Here is an 18678-nt window from a genome sequence, read left to right on the forward strand (position 1 = left end):
AAAACATATTTTTTAAAAGAGGTAATATTAATACAGTAATAATGTAATTTATTTTAGTGGTAAAATTTATTTTAATAGCTTTATGAATCACCTTAGTCTTAAATCTCTTAAGACCTGAAGGAATTCCTTCAATTTCTCAATTATACTTACTTCATTTTATGGTGGGAAATTGTACTCTATAGTTAAATTTTGAAAATACCACTTACAAATATTGGTGATTTCTCTAATACCTGGTTTTCCTATAGTGGGCTGTTGTGATGCTCAAATGAAGAATCTATATGAAAGACATTGTAAGATGTAAAGAACTCTACAATGGTTAGTCACTATTAGAGTGAGTGCTCAATCAGTATATGTTAATTTGATTTGACACCTAACTTGGCCATCTTCACCTCATATTTGCTTTTGCAATTATCTATGCCCTTTCAAAAGGGATATGAGATCCTGTGCCCAGAGACATAGTGGATGTGTGGGGATTATTTATTTAGAAATGAATTACAACATACAGCTTCCTTTTAAAGGCAGATGTTGGGGTCTTTTTTTGCTGCTGATTCTGACAACACATGGAATACATGCATCCCAGTGGTCATTTTGGTCTAACACGAAGCCGAGCAGATGCTTGCTGAGCCTCAACCACCTGGCAGGCCTTTGTTGTCTTGGCAAGAGTCCCCAGACTGGGCAATCCGAGGGACACATTTCATTCCAGCTGAAGGCAGAATTATGAGTTGATGATTTACTGTGAGACCCAAGCTTTCCTATAGGCACCATTTGAAATGGGAAGCTTGGGGATTTGCATCTATCAGGCACAAGGACCAGGAGCCAGGAGGTGAATTATAGACCAAAGCTGTTTCACCAGCTGGTGAGACTTTGCAATTCAAATCCAGTGCAGGTGGAGTTGCACTCATTAACAAAGGGCAATCAGGTAAGCTGGCATAGGCCTTGCCAGGGTATTTGCCTATAAGGACACTATCTTTCCAGGAGGCAGGTGGGCACTTGGAGAAAATACCTTCTGGTTTCTCCCAGGTTAAGTTCCGTGAACCACTTCCCAAGTAGAGAACTGGAGAGCCTCAGGAAGTCTTGCCCAGCTTTGTGCTCATCAAATGTGTTCAAATGTCAGAGCTCTTGGGAGTCATGTTGCTCCTTATTGGGGTGGGGTGGGGGGGAGGGAAGAATACGCTACTATCAAATATTAAGATTAGTCATGCAATAATTTAATAAATAATTTTTTTGAAATATTATTTTGTCAGTGATTAAAGTCTAGTGTAAACATAATGCTAGCCAGGGCTTTCCTGTCCTGTGAGATCTAGTTTAAGCACACAATTCCATGCCCTGTGAAAGTTTAAACCTTTCCTAAAGGTTTCTGTAAGTTTCTGGGTATTTAAATCCTCAAGGTCACACAAACCATTTTGAGGTTGATTTTACTGAAAATCAGGAGTCACTGTGGGGTGGGGTACCATGTTGTTCATTGAGCAGCAGACAACCTAAAGCCATACCTTTGTCATCCCTGTTCTTCAAATCCTTTGGAACATCGTGCGACCGAGATTTTCTTGGTTTCATGATCTTATTGTCTTCTTTCTTGGTGTTGTCTCCCTTCTTACCTGAGGTACTCCTTCCTCTTGAGGAGTCTTGGAAATGCAGAATTCCTCTCCAAAATTTGTAAGCCTAAACTATTAAGTCTCAACAGAACTGAGGGTTTTCTATTTAATAGAAACGATCTTTCTGAGCAGGTAGTTGTGATTGTAAATAACAAGTATCTCCCCCCTCGCCCCCCCCCCTCCCCCCGTACAACAATTTAGATGGGTGGCAGTTAAACCCAATGTTTTAAAAAAGATTTGATCCTGTTTGTGGATGACCAGTTCTGTGAGGTTATGGTTATCAAAACATTGAGCTAAAAATAAGCTTCTCAGGTATGCATTTCAGAGTCTTTATAACCAGCCTACTTTTGACTTCTCTCTACTCGTCTCCCATCAATGCTCACCATGTACTCAGTTGTCTAAGGAGTCAGGCCAGTAGGAAATGAGTAAAGAGGAAAATGAAAGAAAACATGAATTGCCTAAAAGGGACAGCCTTGACTGGGCACTAGTCAGTTTTTCCATATTAGAATTTGGAAACAATGTTTCCAGATTTATTTTTTATAAAAGAATCTGGAGATTCTGACTTTATATGGAATTTACTAAATAAGTGTAAGCCAAACCAGACATGTCTGGGGTAGGTAATGTCTGGAATGTAAGCTGCCAGTTGTTCCATAATCTAGACTCTCTCTTCTGATGCTTCTTCCACTGTTAGGAATACTCTTTCTTCTGATAAACATCTTGTCATCTTTCAGGGCTCAATACAAATGGCACCATTTCTCTAGTTTTCCCCATGTTCTCCTACAGCTGTTCTCAAATAGATGTAATCACACCTTTATAGTTCCCAGAGTCCTCTCTCTGAATACCTCTTCCAACATGTGTGACTGCATTTGTTTGCTGGTCTGCCTGCCTTGCTACACTATGAAGACTTCAAGGAAGGGGACCATGTTGAGCATGTTTTTATCCTCAGGACCTGACATAATGCCTAGCACATAGTACCCACTCAATATTTATTGAATGGATGAGGGAAACAGACATAACTCTGAGATGTGAGGCCTGAGCTCAGTTCTCCTTTCTGCTTTACCTCTCAGATTTTTCTTTGACATTTGACCACAATGCCTTGTCTTTTGGAAATTGTTATTCCTGACCTTTGGGGAGAAGCAGAAAAAAATGGCTGATACAATCTATGTGAAAAAAAAATGTACTGGTTGTTTTGGACAAATGTCTGGGGTCTTTCTTGGAAGAGTCTATTTTTAAAGCGTAGTTTGCTGCACAGCCCACTGAGGGCACTTGGGCAGGCATTCGTTCTTGCTGGGGAGAAGGGAGATGTGTGAGAGGTAAAAGCTTGAAGTTGGATGGAACTACCTAAGTGGCATCTGGGACTCCTCTCTGGAATGTGAGTTAGAAAGAGTGATCTGACTGCTACTTTGAACCTGTCTGGATAAGAGTTTTAAATTTTGCTAGGAAATAGATGAGTGTTTCTCATAGAATAGTGCCATTTAACCATCTGAGAGTTGAGTTTCCACAAGTTAAGATAAAATTCCTTTTAGGAATTTAATTCCTAATTTCAAGGAGGAACGGTATTTTAGAAAGAAGAACTTAAGAGATAGAGACCTTAGGCGAGAGAACCCATCTCCCCCTTAGTAGCCTGAAATTATTAATTTTAATACAAAAATAATAAAGTTAAAGATTTTCTTTTAGTTGGATGATATAGAATTAAGATGTGTGCCAAGGGATCATTTTAATAGCTAACATTTTTATAACTTTTTCTTTCAACATGAGGAACATCTTAGGACAGTGATGGCGAACCTATGACACGTGTGTCAGAGGTGACACTCGAACTCATCTTTTTGGTTGATTTTTCTTTGTTAAATGGCATTTAAATATATAAAATAAATATTAAAAATATAAATCTTTGTTTTACTATGGTTGCAAAGATTAAAAAATTTCTATATGTGTCACGGCACCAGAGTTAAGTTAGGGTTTTTCAAAATGCTGACACGCCGAGCTCAAAAGGTTCGCCATCACTGTCTTAGGATGTGATTACTTTAAGCACAAGACACAAAAAAACCCAGCAGTTTCCATGAATGTCATGTTTTTATTTTGTCTAGTACATGCACAGGGAATTTCATCATGTAATGAACAAGAATTCCTGGACTGATAATATGGAGGAGGGGAAATTTCTGCATCATGAGAATTAGTATTTATTTTGGGAAAGTCTTTCTTGACTTTGCTTTCCCCACCCACCTACTCCTACCCATCAGTCAGCTCCACCCCATCTTAAAAATAATGTTTTTTTCTTTCCAAAGAGGAGAATCCAAATGGCATGTTAGATATCTATCTGCACAACTTTATAAGATGCGGTGAGGATGGGAAGTACCGAGGAGAAAGTTGTTAAGAAAGTATTGTGGATACTAAGTGGATACTCAGTATGGATCACAGCTCCGATAAAATGTCTCTGACATTTGATAAATCCCTTTGGCTGCCACTTGGAGCTGTAAAGGAATTATTAATTCCCTCTCCATCCTCTTTGATCCCTGGGAAAGTGCCTGGAAGGGGGAGGGGGTATTTGGGATTGGCTAGCTATATTGGAATCTCCCACTTACCTCTTGTAGCTTGGTTCAAATGACTTCATCTCTTCCCTCTGTCCTGATGTTGCTTTGACCCTTTTCCATTCCATTAGGAATAGGTGGTATGTTTTGTGGATTGATGCTCAGTTCATAAACATAGATGTTCAAGGAATATCTTTATTTTCTTGAAATCAGTTTGGAGTGCTCTCATCTCATTGAATGGATGGAAAGCTACAAAATATTACTGGATTGTACACTATACAAGAGGAGGAAATTGTTTGTTCATTACCTTCTCCCTCATTTTTATGAGTTGAATTATGTCCCCCAAAAACATATGTTGGCAACTTAATCCCTGACACCTCAGAATGTGACCTTATTTAGAGATAGGCCCTTTACAGTGGTAACCAAGTTAAAATGAGGTCATTACAGTGGGCCCTAATCCAATATGATAAGTGTCCTTATAAAAAGGGGAGATTTGGACACAGACATGCACACAGGGAGAACACCATGTGAAGATGAAGGCAGAGATTGGGGTGATATTGCTACAAACCAAGAAATACAAAAGATTGCGAGCACACCCCCAAGGCTAGGGGAGAGGCATGGACCTGATGCTTCTTAAAGCTCGCAAAAGGAACCAACGCTGCCAATACCTTGATTTTGGATTCTAGGCTCCAGAAATGTGAGGCAATAGCTTTCTGCTATTAAGCCACTCAGTTTGTGGCATTTATTACAGCAGCCCTAGCAAACTAATATACTAATGATTGGCACAGTGTCTGGCCAGAGTAGGAGGTTAATAAATAGGAGCTGGTTGGATTAGTGAACAGAGGTCCCTTCCATGGGAGGCTTCTGTGTTCTAGTCCTCATAATCACTGCATATTTCTTCATGATCCAAACCTTGAAGATAAAAAACTCTCTTCTTTGGTGCCCTGTGTGAGACAGAGTAATCTTTGCCAGAACAGGGACCTTCGAAACCTGGGGCTTAGCTTTCTACCTTGTAAAAAAATGGAAGTAGCCCTGACTGGTTTGGCTCAGTGGATAGAGCGTTGGCCTGCAGACTGGATGGTCCCGGGTTTGATTCCAGTCAAGGGCATGTGCCTTGGTTTTGGGCACATCCCCAGTGGGGGGTGTGCGGGAGGCAGCTGATCGATGTTCTCTCTCATCGATGTTTCTAACTCTCTATCTCTCTCCCTTCCTCTCTGTAAAAAATCAATAATATATTTTTTTAAAAATTGAAGTAATGAGGAGCCCAAGGTGTGAATTGGAACCCAGAGGAGGGAAAATAGAGAGGGAAAAACAGATGAATAGCTCATAAAATGGCCTTCCACAATATATAGAAACTGCTCTATTTAAAAATATATATATTTTGATTGATTTCAGAGAAGAAGGGAGAGGGAGAGAGAGAGAGAAACATTTATGATGAGAGAGAATCCTCACACCCTCCTGCACACCCCACATTGGGGATCAAGCCCGTAACCTGAGCATGTGCCCTTGACCGGAATTGAATCCCAGACCCTTCAGTCCGCAGGCCAAAGCTCTATCCATTGAGCAAACCAGCTAGAGCCTGCTCTATTCTTCCCACATAAGGTTTAGGATCAGATATGTCCCCCTATGGGTCAATATGCACAAATCAATTTGTATTAAGCATGTCTTTTTATTCTGGTGTTTTGATATTTGGTGATTTGCTGACCCTAGGAAGATTAAAGACTGCCTCTCCTAAGACCAGCCAATTTCTGGAGATAGTCAAGTCTAGTCTGGGAGTGCCCTTTCAAATGCAAACCAACCAATCTAGAGCCTATGCTCCAATCACCTCCTGTATTAGGCTCTCACACTATGCATCACTATCTCCCCAGCTTAAGCACCCCAGGGCCAGGTACCAGACCACTACAGACAGTCCCTACAAACAAACCAATTCAAAGTCTGCTTATCCAGCCTCATCTCTTCTTTCCCATAGAAACCACAATAAAAGCTCTTGCCCAGGTTTCCCCCTCACTCCTGCCTCCCCCCAGCCCTGGTGCTTTCATTCGTGGCCCAGCATGACATGACATGGCACACCTCCTCTAAGGCACTCAGTAACAAACTATCTTTTCCTTGGTGATCATCTCCTGATCTCTTGGCCTTACCATGCTTGAATGATAATAAAACCTACATTTTAAAACACAAGTGTCTGTAAAAGCCACTTGTTCTAAAAGTGTATATAACTGACATCATTGATGTAGCCAGGGTCCCTGATTCGTCTCCGTGTCCCTGACCTGTGTTATTGGTGGTTCTGATGAGGTTCTTCAAATGAACAACACTTGACTTTATGAGCAGATCACATTGTGAGACATGTTTGGGATAGCTGAGAATTTTTAATGTGGGGAAAAAGATAAGACTGGGAATGAGGAGTGAAAGATGTATCTATTTTACTTAAGATATTGATGACAAAGATAGATTTGGACATACACTTGTTATGTTTAATCTCAATGAGCCAGAACTAGCGATAACCAGGGTAAAAGATTTTTGTTTTACTATTAAGAAATTAATTGAACAATTAACATTGTTTAAAAAAATGGGCTATGATGGATTATAGTAAGTTCAAGATTCAAATTAAGCAGAGAATAACTGACCATCTGTAGGAGCAACCTGTAATTTTCTTGTAGCTAGTGTAACAGTTGTAATAAAGTTTATCTTTTATAGTTATTTGTATTATGTCTTTGTACTCTTGTGTATCCATCTTTCTTGAACCTAGATCATAGATTCCTAGGGCAGACTTTGTATCTGTCACATTTCACTATTGTATTCCCAATGACCAATGCCTGGCAAATAATAGTGGAAATAAGTATTTGTTGAATAAATGTTTGTTGTGGTATCTGATGGGAAATCAAATTAGAGACTTTCTTGGAGTTCTTTTACATTTGTATCAGGCTGTTAAGTGTTTCCCAAACCCAGTTCTCTCACACATAGACTACATCTCCCATCAACTCTGCTGTTATGTGTGCCATGGGAGTGATTCTGATTGGTGGAATGTTGGTAGGTCGGGCCCATGCACACCTACTGTGTAATCCTGCATGCTCTCCTTGCTTCCCCCATCTTTGGCCCCATGCAGAGTATCCGGTGATTAAGATGACATCTCAGATGGCATTTGGCCTATGTGTTGACTGCTGCATCAAGAAAACATGGTTGCAGCTATCATGGTTTCCATCTCTTAAAAAGTAGGATCTTCTCTAAAATTTCTTACTTGTGCGATGATGTAGCTCAGAAGTAATAACTTCTCCAGATTCTTTTTTTTTTAAAGAAATTGAATTTATTGGGGTGACATTGGTTAATAAATATAATAGTGTTCAGGGGTACAGTTCTGTAATGCATCATCTATATCTACGAGTCTGTTTCTATTTTGTTTGTTAGTTTATTTTGTTCATCAGATAAGATTCTCTTCTTTCTGACTGAGACTTTGAGATCTGATCAATTTAGGTTGAGGGATTTGAGAAGGACATGCTAAGACCAGGCTTTTAAGTCCAATTTGTTTTACAAAATAGGTTCGTTGGTCTCTCTGTTTTTGTTGTTGTTGTTCGTTTGTTTCCTGCTCAGCTAAGTCTTCTGTGAACATTTGGGAAGATATGTCTCACCTCTGATAGCCACTCTGGCACCCTCTCTTATTGTTTTTGGTCAAATCTTTGGAGAAAGGGAAAGTAAGAGCATTCTTTCAATGTCATTGACAATGGACGGTTATTTCCACTTCTCATTGCTCCTGGTAAAAAGCATGTCTGTATCTGACTTCTCTGCTAGAGGATGATTTGCTCAAGGGCAAAATCAGTGAAATGACAGCAAGTAGATAGTTGGGCAGCTCAAATTACAAAAGGAGAATGGACTTCAATACATGTAGTAGACACATCTATTGAATGCTTACACTGTGCCATGCCCTGCTCCATGAACTTGGGAGAGTTAAGGACCTATGAGACAGTGCTGTCAGGAATTTTATCATTTCTTAGAATAATAGTTATTCAACCAATTAAGCTTAGCAAGTTCAAGTTCCGAAAACAGTGAGAGAAAACATTTACTGCATTGTGCCTTGGTAATCTGCGACACACTCCTCCCTCTTTTCTAATTGGGTGAAGGGGCTGCTGCCACTAGGAGTAGGAGGCCCAACCCCAGTGACTTCTTTGATAACTAGAAATGCCTGATCACCCTAGCCTGGTGTGATTATGGGAACATGTTGCCAGTTCTTCCTCTGAAAAAAGAGGGTCTATGAATGGAACAAAGCCTTGTGCACACAAAGGGTTTAATTCCTGATTTTTAGTAATGCTCTCAAAGGTTAATAATTGTCATCTTATATGGTCCAACCTGTATTTAAAAATGGTAAGTTTCATCTTGCGTTTCAAAGCTGCCTAGATCAAGGCTTCTTGAGATGATTTTACAGTAAAGAGTTCTATGGTCAATTGCTGGTGACAGTTGACATGAGCCCATGATAGGTTGTGATAAGGTATTTGCTGTCTCTGACTAGTCGTTTGAAGACCCGGTTAGAAACCAAAGGACATGAAGGGTGCTCTAACAGACAGGTCAGGGCAGTTTTCTGCTTCTGCGTCCTCTCAGCAGGTCACATGGGGTCTGGATGTCTTGAATACAGACATCACTTAAAACATACTAGAAGAGTTTCACTGTTTCCAAAGACTGGAGTTGGGAGACACTTTACAGAAGGGTTTCTAAGTCTCATTCTGTCATATGGGTTAGTGCTTCTAGTTTCAAAAGGTGTTAGATATTAATTGTTGGCCAAGGATATTTTTTTCCGTTGATTTTCAGAGAGAGTGGAAGGGAAGGAGAGAGGGGGAGAGAGGGGGAGGGATGAGAGAGGGAGAGAGAGAAAGAGAGAGAGAGAGAGAGAGAGAGATCCATGTGGGATGATTGGTTGCCTCCCACCTCCCACATTTGGCTCAAACGGGGCCTGGGTTCAACCTGCAACCTAGGTATGTGCCCATGACTGGGAATTAAACCTCTGACCCTTCGGTGCATAGGCCACCACTGAGCTACAACCAGCCAGGGCTATGTTTTGCTCTAAACTTCTATTCTTGGAGCATTTCATCTTTAGGGACTCCAACCTACAACAACTTCCAAGCACCTAAAAGCTTATGATCTGCCTTTGTCAACATCATTGAGTCTGTGATTGTCCTCTACTGCTTCCTGCTGCAGCTTCAGAGCATTCATATGTTGGTGAGCATTGATTTGGGTGGTGGAGCAGCTTGGTGATGCTATGTTAAAACAAACAAACAAACAAAAAACAGACCTAGAGACGTAATCATTAATTATTGAAAGCTTTCATCAGATGAAGGAGTTGTCACACCTATTTCAAACCTGCTGCAACTTAATTAAACAAAGTTTTTACAGAGGTGTTGCTTACGGCTCTGCTGGCTGGGGCTTCCTTTTATGAAAGCTCCAGAAAAAGAGAACTATTATCTTTGAGAGACGTTGCTCTCATTTTAATTGGTAAGCTCTTTGGCTGGAATGAAGTCTGGTCCTTTTCTCAATGGGCATTCCTAATTCAGGCCAGGTCCATGAAGACAGAATTTATTTTTCATTATTTAGTGGGAAAAGGGCAACTGTATAGGTAATAGGATAATATATTTCAAAGCCTAATCTAACATCTTCATCCAGTCCTTGTTCTGTATGTGGGAAAAGAAAACAATTAGGCAAGACTTTTTTTTCTCTTCTTTTAATTTTCTTCAGCATTAAAGGAGGGAACTTCATAAACATTGATTGTCATTTACAGAAAACATTCAGAAATCATGTGTGCATTATCAGGGAATGCTAACAGTATTCAACTAATAATTTACAGGACATAAAATAAGGACAAAACTTATTACATTCTAAAGTAATATAAAACTCTTTTTTTTAATTGTTAGGGAGTGCTGTTTTATTCTAGTATATTTATAATTAAAAAAACTCAATGCTTACTTCCTAAATGACTCAGGCTGCAGTTTTACTCACGTACACAGAAATTAGGGCTTATATATTAAACAAGGAGAGAGAGATCAGAAACTTGTAGATTTTAAAACTAAAGATGTCACTGGGTTTATTTGTAGTTTGCCTTTTGCCTCTATAGGGCAATCAGAATACATGATAATAATGTAATTAAGCTCCAGAAAAATCAATGGTGACTCTACAAGGCATTATTCTCTTTTAAAAAGTATAAGTATTATGCTTTTTAGCGTGAATACTTTCGTGTTACATACGTTTGGCAATGCAACTGCTGTGCGTTGCCAATATGATGTGCATGCTAATACGAGAGGCCAGCTGCACACGCACACATGGCCACTCGGTGCGGTCGGTTGGTAGGTACAGCCACGCCCCCAACAGCCCGTGGTTTCAACCACTGGAGGGCTTGGCGTAGCTCTTCCCTCTACACATGTAGGCTGGAGCGAAGGTAAAAACATTACATCTCCGAAAGTTGGAAGTATATGAAAATCATTTCTCTCAATCCTAAAAGCAAGGAAGCATTGTCAGGGAATTCAAAAATACTGGAAAGTCTCATTTAAATCTAAATATCTTTTCTTTTATTATAAATTGATCATCATAAAATACTAGCCTTTTAAAGTCATATTTGGGATGCAGGAAAAGCATCAGGTTCATCAGACTTGCTCCTGCCTGTGTTGTTACAGCTCACGACACCTGCGATCTTCCTCCCTCTCAGTCTCTCCCCGGCCCTCCCCGGGTTCTGGACGGCATTTATTTGGTGAAGGTCAGTTATGGCTTCAGCGAATGAGTAGTTTGACCCCAGGTTATTAATAAGAAATAAACGTGTACAAAAATATTTTGTTCATCAGAAAGCAGAGTTTGTTTTCCTTAAGCTATTTCATGCAGAGAGGATTTAGACAAAGCCATTGCTATAAGGAAAGATGACTTACTCAGGCAACATTTCTTTCTCTCTCCCTCTTTTTAACTCTCCTTTGTCATATTGTCTAGTTCAGGTAGAGCTTGCAGGTTTGGGGCCGATCTTCAATGCAAATTCTTTGGAGCAGATGTGATGGACAGCCCTGTCCCTTCCTCAGCTGTATTACACAAAGAAGCGTACAGTTAACACCAATGACCCGTCAGGGTGCTTAAGCTGTTACATCCAGTTTCTGAGAAGCACATAACACGCAGAAAGGAAGCAAGTACATATTTGCTCTTTGTTGGTTTTTCCCCCTCTAAAAAAATTGTTACAAAGTCTTATGCTTAAACAGAGACATAGAAAAATCAGTGTATTCACTGTCTCCAGTTATTTACAGCAAAAATTACAGAGACAGCGTACATCGTATTAGACCTTCCACAAGCATATATTAAAAGTAATTACATTTGAAAAAATATTTTTATTTTTCCTCTACATTTCTACAATACATACTCAGTTTTCTGTGGGTGTAGTTCCCATTCTTGTGTGTGTGTTAATCAGATGAAGCGGACGGTACTGTGCTTGGATGTGGCATCTGTAGCTTTTCAGATATGCCTAGTGTGTGTCTGCATGCAGCCATGACAGGCACGCACATGCTCTCCACCAGCTGCTGCCGGAAGGGTATAGTTTGAGATAAGGATCATGCTGCCCAGCTGGGGTACAGGTACCCTGCATGTCCCTCAACTGGGTTTATTCCAATTCCCGTAACCTTGTGCTTTATTTCTGGCCATGAGACAATCACTGAGCTGCTCTTTCTGATCCACTGGAGGTCGTGCTCACAGTCATGCCAGAGCCATGCTCCCTATGGCCAATCACTTCGCAGGAATTCCAGCAGCGTGGGGGAAAAGTGCACAGACAGAGAGCCCCGCCTGCTGCATAGGAATCCATGGTCCCGCGCTTCAGAACGATGGAGGACTAACGATCATGACTCTTGAATAAGTTCTTTAGATACAACCAAGGGAAAATAAAGACTGATTGCAGATCCCAAAAGCGTAATAATTGTGCATATGACTTTTGGAAAAAGAGTGGCAAAAAAATCTAGCCACCTGGCTCTATGAAGCTGGGAGTTGGGGCAAGACAAAGAGAAGTGTCTTTTATTAGCCATCATTAGATTGTTTTCACGTTTAGGTTGCTATTTTTTCCATTGACCTCTTATTACATCCTCTAGTAGTGACAGTCAAATGTGGAAACCAAATGAGTATCAGAAGGACAAGATCTCCACCCCCACCTCCACCCTCATATCATGCAGAGTTGTATCTGGCCAGACTTCTCCAGCCAAATCGGCCCTTGAATGTGACTCTGCTTTAAAACTAGAGGCTGCAAACTGTGAACCCTCTTCTGCTCAGAGAGATGTTTGTTTGGACTGCACTACGCTCTGAATCAGCTGACATCATTTACAGCTCAAGAGACCGTCTAAGGTTCAGAAGCTTTAGCCACACTTGAGCTTCAGCAGACTATCAGTTGGCCCTTTTCGGATGGGGCATTTCTTGCCAGCTCCCCACTGGCCTGCTTCTCTCATTTGCATCAACTCCCTGGCCCTTTTAGGCCTTTGAATGTTGACCCTTGCTTTAAATGGACATGTATCTCTGGTCTGATCCTCCCTCACCCCAAAATGGTGGTCAGCTCTTAACTAAAGACCCACATGGTTTTCCTACATCAGGTTGTTGCTTGGACTGACAGTTAGAAACAGGAAATCAAATACCACATCATCTAAAGCAGATGGTGGGCTTTTTTCTCTTCTTAATACAGGGGGCTCTGCGCAAAGTCTCACTACAGACGCACATTGTAAAGTTATTGCTGTTCCATTGAATGGTGGTTCTGTCCGGCACAGACATCCTTGCCTGAGTTTACTGTCAATAGTACTAACTTCCTTGGAAACAAAAGTTTATAGAGAAAAAAGGGTCAGGAAACATTATTTCTTCTAATTTCCAATAGAGGCAGAATTTTTCTTGCGTCCATAATGAATGAAAACGAAGAACACAGAACAAAACTCACATCACTTGCATCTGATGTTTTTGCAAAAAACCTGGTTACATTCTAGGTTGTCCTCGGGACACAAGAATTGTTTCTGCATTCAAACCGGGTACGCATGGCATGGGGTGGTAGAGAGCGAGCGTGAGTTGACTGCCCATGTGTGTGATTTGCTACAAACAGTTCAGCTTGACTGCTGTGAAGGTATGTGTCGAACAAGGCAGCTATGATAGAAAGTGGACTGATGCCTCCCTGGCACCTCTCGTTTATATTCAGAGTTCATTATAATTTAGGGTCTCTTAGATTCTGTCAAAAGGCCTAATTACCCATGAGGCCACTGTAGTCTCTTTTTTTTTACCAAATCAGTGGCCTTTTAGTCCAAAGCCCAGAAAACAGTATTAAAACAAGGGAATCCAGGCAGGGTATGTTTGTGCAGTACATCTCCACCTTCAGCTTTGAGGCTCTGGGGACAAAAGAACTGAAGAAAAAGGAACACAAAGATGACCTGAGTCATGGGCAGTAGGGGTCTATGTGAGATGTTAGATGGATTTGGGGTCCCCTTTCTCTTCCGTTCCCTCCAAAGTTTGCCTTTCCTTTCACAGACCACAAGTACAGCTTCACCTCCCTGTCGGGTTCATCTCATGCCGCTGAGATGTCTGTATTTCCCTTGCTCGGTGCTTGTAAAGGAAGCTTGGGTTCACTGGAGATACATATTCCTGTAAATGGAGCAGCTGGATTATTGGCTCTTGGCAGATTTTAGAAAACGAGACTAAGTTGTTCTCACTCGTGAGCAACTTGTCAGCAAGTCCAAATAGTAAACGTAAGTTTCGTTTACAACATGAAGTCACTGCTTGTTGGTCTGAAAGCCTTGTCAGAGGTTCTCTCATTGGCATATTTAATTGATGCCATTTCCATTTTGTTGTCATTTTCCTGTTTTTTTTCCCTCCCCCTCCTTCTGGATGTACCTTTTTATTTTATTTTTGAAATAAAACATCCCTGAGTGGATACAGTGCAACATCTGCATCAAGCAGTGATTGTCATTTACGAAGCATGGAGTGAAAAGTAGGGCTCATGGGTAATTTTTTCCAGTGCACACTTTGCCATGAATGTGTTGTGAACATTTGTGAGTGTTCATGGGGAAGGGACGAGGATCGCGTGTGGTAAAGGAAGTTGTTCTTACCCAACCTTCAAAATACCTCGAGAGGGAGTCACAGCAGATGTTTAAAGGGCAGCTTGTAAAAGTGCTTTGTTACCATTGAAAGTATGTCTTGGTTCTCTTTTAAGGGACCGATTTGGCAACCGTGGCGAAGAACGGAAATCTCTTTTCTCAACTGAAGTGGGCTGAGCGCGCACTGCTTTCCACTGCTCTGTTTCGGTTCAGTCTCTAGCTGTTTCCTATCCCCTCGCTTCAAAAGGTTCATGCCGTCCCAATTAAATGCCTGCACTAGTGGAAACGACACAAATTCAAATCCAGTACCTCCTGAGGCAAATGTGGGGAGCAATCTTTTTCCTACATCACCCATGGGACACGGGAGGAAAAAATTCTCAGCCACTTCATCCATCGGGCCAATTTAAATCCTCCAAGGTAAAGTGGAGGAAACAAACCATCCCCTTTGCAACTGAGCAGGAATTACAGGCTGACAATGGCAAACACTAGGCCAACAGAACAATGAAAACAAACTTTGACATAAGTTCAAAGCTCAAAGGGAAACACCAAGTAGACACATTAAATGTCGCCTATCACAAGCCAATCATAAAACATACATTGCATTTGGAAACGGCTTGGTTTAATTGAGTGCCTTCCATTACCCTGTTTTCCTAGCAATCAGTAAAGTAATCTTTCCATTAGAAGGAAATATGACTCTTGGAATTAATTCTTTATACAAAGAGCTAGCAGGAGTGACATTTACACCAAAAAGAATTGAGTCCCTGTAGCAGCATAATAAGCAGTCTACAGCTGTCTTCTTAGACACTGAAGTTAATTTGGTCCAATGTAGTTAAATTAATTGAATATAACAGTAGTTGAGAAAGAGATTCATTATTTTAAAGCCTTTTTGTTTTTCCCCATTGGTTTGGAATTCATCAATCATGAGGTGGAAAAAGACTGTGTTTTCTAAAAGGAAAGACTGCACTTCTGTTTGATCATCAGTGAGGAGTTCTGTGGCAGCGTGGAGATGGCTCTCAACCATGTAACTCAGGAAAGCATAAGAGATGAACCAAGAACTCAAAGTTTCCACTGATGGAAACTTTATAAAGCAGGTGTGTGTGCGTGTGCATGTGTGTGTGTTTGAAAGGAAAAAGGGGCTGGGCTATACTTAGAGGAGATCATAATTTTCATTGTTTTATACATAAAGCTCTCCTCTCCCTTCCTTTTTAAAAACCTTATTTTGGATGAAATAAGTCCAAAGGCATAGGCCTCAGACCACAGGTAGAACAAACTCCATAGAATTTATGTTTTTTTCCTGGTGATCAGTTTGATTGAAGAGCAGGTGCAGAACTGAGAATTTGTACTAGGAAGCCTAAACTCTCGAATCCTTATTTCACCTCTTGTGATCTGTACTTTTAAAAGATGCTAAGAAAATAATCTCAGGCTAGATGGAGAACGTAATTTCAAACTGCATGGGAAAGAGTTTAGCTTTGGGGTGTATTTCTTTTATATAATAACTTAGATTTTTTTTCCAATCTGTCAAGTTTTTGCTATATTTTTATAATGCAGGGTTTTGGAATTGGAAAAAAATAGACGCTCCTGACTAAAGGACATATAAAATCCTGCCTTCCCGTTGTTTCTGCTTTTTCTAACAAACTTTATTAAAGAAAATGGATATAAAGAACTACTTCTTTACTTTGTATATTTTCTTTTTACTTCTTCTTTGCCAAAAAAAAAAATATGTTTTTTTTTTCTTAGAGAGAAAATCTTTACATGAAATGGCATTGGGACCCTAGCTTCTGATTTACTCCAATTTTATTAGAAAAAAATTGCTGGTGATTTTAATCTACAGACTGTAGTTCTCTGTTGAAGACACAGTAAGCACCAAAATCAAGTTTCTTTCATAACCTGAAATTCAAAGAAAAGAAGTGTTTTGTGTGTCCTGGTGAAAATCTATGGTTTGGTCAAAAAAGTCCTGGACTCCACAATATTACCTGTGGCCTAATTCTTAAAACAGGAAAATGGCTCCAAATACTTGTATTTCCCCCCCAACATGTACCATCTTGACAAGGCTTTGATGTCATTGATAGAAGCAGAGTTTTTATAAAGAGGCCATGCATTATAATTCTTCCTTTGCAGACTTATTTCTGAATTGGTACCATCTTGCCATTGACTATGGATGAACACTCTGGTTGGGAAAACAAAATCCTGATTGTCTAACATAAAGGTAACATATAACACAGAAGGTAAATAATATAAGAGAGCCTGACTGAACCTCCTTTGATAGTAGGTATGATATTTTAAGCCACAGTGCATGTGCATGTATAAGTAATTGTCATATATAATATTCTCAGATATTATATACTTATTACATATATGCACAATGCTTTCCAAGACAGCTACAAATTTACACATGCATCAACTATCTAAAAACATAGAAATAGGTAAACCTATTCAGTGGAATTTTCTTAAATTATATTTGAACAATCAACAGGAAAAGTAATCATGTAAAGTACCGCTCTGTTCTCGTATATATCTACAATAAAATTCTATAAACAATTGTCTCCCAAAACATACCCGAATAAAATTACAAAAAAAAGATAATACCCAGTGTCCTATATTTGTATATTTATGGTCATTTCAAAAACAAACAAACAAATAAAAGAGCCCCACTCAGGTGCATATTTACATTCTTCAATCTGTAGCGGTGAAAAATAATTCTATTAAGTGCAGGACATTCCTAATGTTGCAGTAGTGACATTTTCCTTAAGTCTTCATGAACACATTGCTTTTGTGTTAATGGTGATGCATTCCAGGACTATGAGACAGTTCTGTCGCTGCCTTCATTTGCAGACGGTGGCACAGTCAGGATTAAAGAGCTCCTTGTATAACGGAGGAAAGAGTGTATTCACTATGTCTGGATGCGATTGCTTAAATACCTGCAGCTTCTCCCCGTGCAAGTTGCAAACCGCGGTGATGGTCGGTATCTTGGCTATTAACTGCAGAATGGAGGGGCAGGGAAGGAGACAAAGGGGGAAGCTCATTAGTGCTCTGTCTTGTGAATCAGTGTCCTTCTTGGCCCCAGATGAAGGGAAATGGCTTTGGAAAAAGATGTTCAGAAAGAAAGAAGGCTCACTTTCAGCTTTTCCTTTAGAACAAAACAAAACAAACTGCTCATCCTACCTCCCACCCCACCATCCTCTAAAGGGAAAATAAAGAGAAAGAGAGCTGGACCAAGCTTCCTGATTCATTGTTCTTAAATAAAGTATGTATGGGAGGTAGTCTAGTTTAAGCATTAGGAGTGGGCGCTCTGCAGGCCGGCTGACTGAGTTGGAATTCTGGTTCCAGAACAGCTAATTGGCTGCGTGGCTGTGACACACACGCAATGCTTCAGTTTTCTCATTTGTAAAATGGGCACAGTACCGGCTTCACTGGGTTGTTGTGTGGACTGAATGAGGTAATTATACGAAAGTGTTAAGAACACTGCAGGCAGGAAACACAGTTGTTAGCTAATATTATTTTCTATTATTTCCCACAGACTTTTGTGATGTGAATATTAGATTTTTAGTTTGGGAAGGTGGAGAAGTTAGGAAGGGGTAGCCTACGCCATATAAGGTGTAGTTCATAATGACCTGGACTGCTTTGCTGTCAGGCTCACTGGCCTGCCTACATCTCTCAAATCCTTTTCTGCTGTAATGCACGAAATGAAACCTATATTTAATCAAGGAAAAATTTGGAAGGTCACTGCCAATTAGCTCCCTTAGGAAGATGTTTTAAAAACCTGCATGAAAATATCTACTTATAATTGCTAGGTTTTGAACTACATGTATAACGTAGGATGTAATTTTGAGTTCAAATAAGAAGACCATGTTTTTGTAATAATGTCCACAGTTTTCCAAAATGGTATAGAAGTCTTAGGAGATGAACAATTGTAACTTTTAACATACTTATAATTTAGGTATACTTAGAATCTATCATTTAATGTCAACATTCGCTTAAAACCAAATCTCATTGTGATCCAATGACTGTGGGAATGAGGTATGTTCTCATATAGAGAATAGTTTTACAAAAGATAAGCTTGATCATTCATATAGCTCACTTGAAAGTGATGATAAAATATTAATAAAACCTATCTAATCACCAAGTAGGCTCACTGTGCTCCCTCCCCTACTTAATCATAAGAAACCATTGCACTCTTTGAAGTACAAGAGGAAATAGATGATTAGGTACTTTGTGGCTTTCCGAAATTTCCACTCTTTCATGAACTTTCCTTTCAACAACTGATGACGATATTACCATACTATGAACAATTTAAAAATAGCGTTATGGTGAGAGCTGCTGACATATTTATTAAAGGGATCTAGAACACATGAGGAAGTCTGGTGTTCAGACTTCCAGTTTCTGCTGTAGTTTACTGGTAGGGCTAGAAGTGAAAAATGTGGAATCTTTATCTATCAAATGAATGTTAAATTTTAGACTGAGAGTGAAGACTTTCTGTCCAACACTATGAGTTACTTCAAAACA

At 39.9% G+C, this 18678-nt stretch overlaps 1 protein-coding gene across 3 annotated transcripts in view; it reads right to left on the reverse strand.

The window, feature by feature from the left end:
* Positions 1-9826: 9826 nt before the first annotated feature.
* RORB (RAR related orphan receptor B) overlaps positions 9827-18678 on the reverse strand; it is a 180822-nt gene continuing 171970 nt past the window's right edge. For 2 of the 3 annotated variants that reach the window (XM_070431489.1, XM_070431487.1), the window contains one exon: positions 11067-17153. In XM_070431489.1, the coding sequence (XP_070287590.1) occupies positions 16998-17153 (156 nt within the window). In that variant the 3' untranslated portion in view covers positions 11067-16997. Of the gene's footprint in view, positions 17154-18678 lie in introns of all 3 variants that reach the window. The other variant, XM_070431488.1, reaches the window with a different exon arrangement.

The sequence above is a fragment of the Myotis yumanensis genome, unplaced genomic scaffold, assembly GCF_028538775.1.
Source record: "Myotis yumanensis isolate MYYU_CA2020_CCGP unplaced genomic scaffold, mMyoYum1.0.hap1 SCAF_12, whole genome shotgun sequence".
NCBI lineage: Eukaryota > Metazoa > Chordata > Mammalia > Chiroptera > Vespertilionidae > Myotis > Myotis yumanensis.